The sequence below is a fragment of the Chinchilla lanigera genome, unplaced genomic scaffold (assembly GCF_000276665.1).
Source record: "Chinchilla lanigera isolate Chin_1 unplaced genomic scaffold, ChiLan1.0 scaffold00070, whole genome shotgun sequence".
Classification (NCBI taxonomy): Eukaryota; Metazoa; Chordata; class Mammalia; order Rodentia; family Chinchillidae; genus Chinchilla; species Chinchilla lanigera.
The window spans coordinates 8,706,222-8,707,418 of record NW_004955471.1 but is presented as its reverse complement, the minus strand read 5'-3'; the positions used below and the strand labels follow the sequence as shown (position 1 = coordinate 8,707,418).

The 1,197-nt window shown below is 71.8% G+C and overlaps 1 protein-coding gene and 1 long non-coding RNA gene across 2 annotated transcripts in view; one reads left to right on the top strand and one right to left on the bottom strand.

Moving 5' to 3' along the window:
* LOC102025348 overlaps positions 1 to 193 on the bottom strand; it is a 21,636-nt gene extending 21,443 nt beyond the window's left edge. The window contains exon 1 of the long non-coding RNA XR_001237062.1: positions 94 to 193. This is a non-coding gene — a long non-coding RNA (uncharacterized LOC102025348). The remainder of the gene's footprint in view (positions 1 to 93) is intronic.
* Positions 194 to 385: 192 nt separating this feature from the next.
* The window catches only part of Dchs2 (dachsous cadherin-related 2), a 221,502-nt gene continuing 220,690 nt past the window's right edge, over positions 386 to 1,197 (top strand). Inside the window, exon 1 of the mRNA XM_005400929.2 lies at positions 386 to 1,176. Coding sequence (XP_005400986.2) covers positions 469 to 1,176 — 708 coding nt within the window. The 5' untranslated portion in view covers positions 386 to 468. The remainder of the gene's footprint in view (positions 1,177 to 1,197) is intronic.

The window sequence follows — 1,197 nt, the reverse complement described above, 5'->3', positions numbered from 1 at the left end:
CCGCGCCCCGCCCCGCCCTCGCCGCGCATCCCAGCCTCCGCTCGGCGCGCGCGTTCAGTAATTTCCTCCCTTTTGGCCAAAGAAATAATGCACCTGACTTTACCGGCGAGAAACAGCCAGCCGAGCAGAACAAGGACCAGATGTGAAAGGAATAAAAGCAGCGAGAACAAGCGATGAGACTCCGCTTAAAATAATTCAGGGGCTGCAGAGGCGGCTGGCGCGGCAGGGGCGGCGGCGGCTCCCGTCCGCCCGCGGAGCTGCAGGCGGAGGCCGCGCACCAGTTGCAGCGGTAACCCGGGAACTCGCGGCTCTGCCGGTTTGTTTGCCAAAGTCCTTCCTGCCTCGGCTCAGACTCCGAAGAGGCTCCTGGATTTTTCTGCGCTCCCACCACAAGCTGGCAGTTATCCGGGAGGCTCCCCAGGCGCCGGCGGAGTGCGGAGCCCTTCCGGACGGGCGGGCGGGCGGAGGATGGGCGCACGGCGTCAGCTGCCGGGGGCCCCCGTCCCCGAGCGCCTCCTGCTCCCCCGGAGGCCAGGGTGCCCCCGCGCGCGGCGGGGCTGCCTGCTCGGGCTCCTCGTGCACGCGTGGCTGTGGGCGGCCTCGGGCTCGTCCGCGCAGGTGTTGAACCTCAGCCTCTCGGTGGACGAGGGGCTCCCCCCGGACACGCTGGTGGGGGACATTCGCGCGGCGCTGCCCGCGCCGCAGCAGGAGGTGGGCGGCTTCCTTCTGTCCGAGGACTCGGACGACTCCCCGCTGCTGGACGACTTCCACGTGCACCCGGACACGGGCGTCATCCGCACGGCGCGGCGCCTGGACCGCGAGCGGCGGGACCGCTACAGCTTCGTGGCCGCCACGCTGCTGGGCGCCGTGGTGCAGGTGCAGATCCGCGTGAACGACGTGAACGACCACGCGCCCCGCTTTCCCCAGGACGCGCTGCAACTCGACGTCTCCGAGCTCAGCCCGCCGGGCACCGCCTTCCGCCTGCCGGGGGCGCAGGACCCGGACGCCGGGCCGTTCGGCACGCAGGGCTACACCTTGCTGCCCGCTCCCGAGCTGCCCGAGGACCCCGCGGGGCCCTTCTTCCAGCTGCGCTACGGGACGCCGGGGCCGCCGCCGTCGCTCCTGGAGCCCCTGGACCTGGTGCTGCTGCGGCGCCTGGACCGGGAGGCGGCGGCGGCGCACGAGCTGCGCATCGAG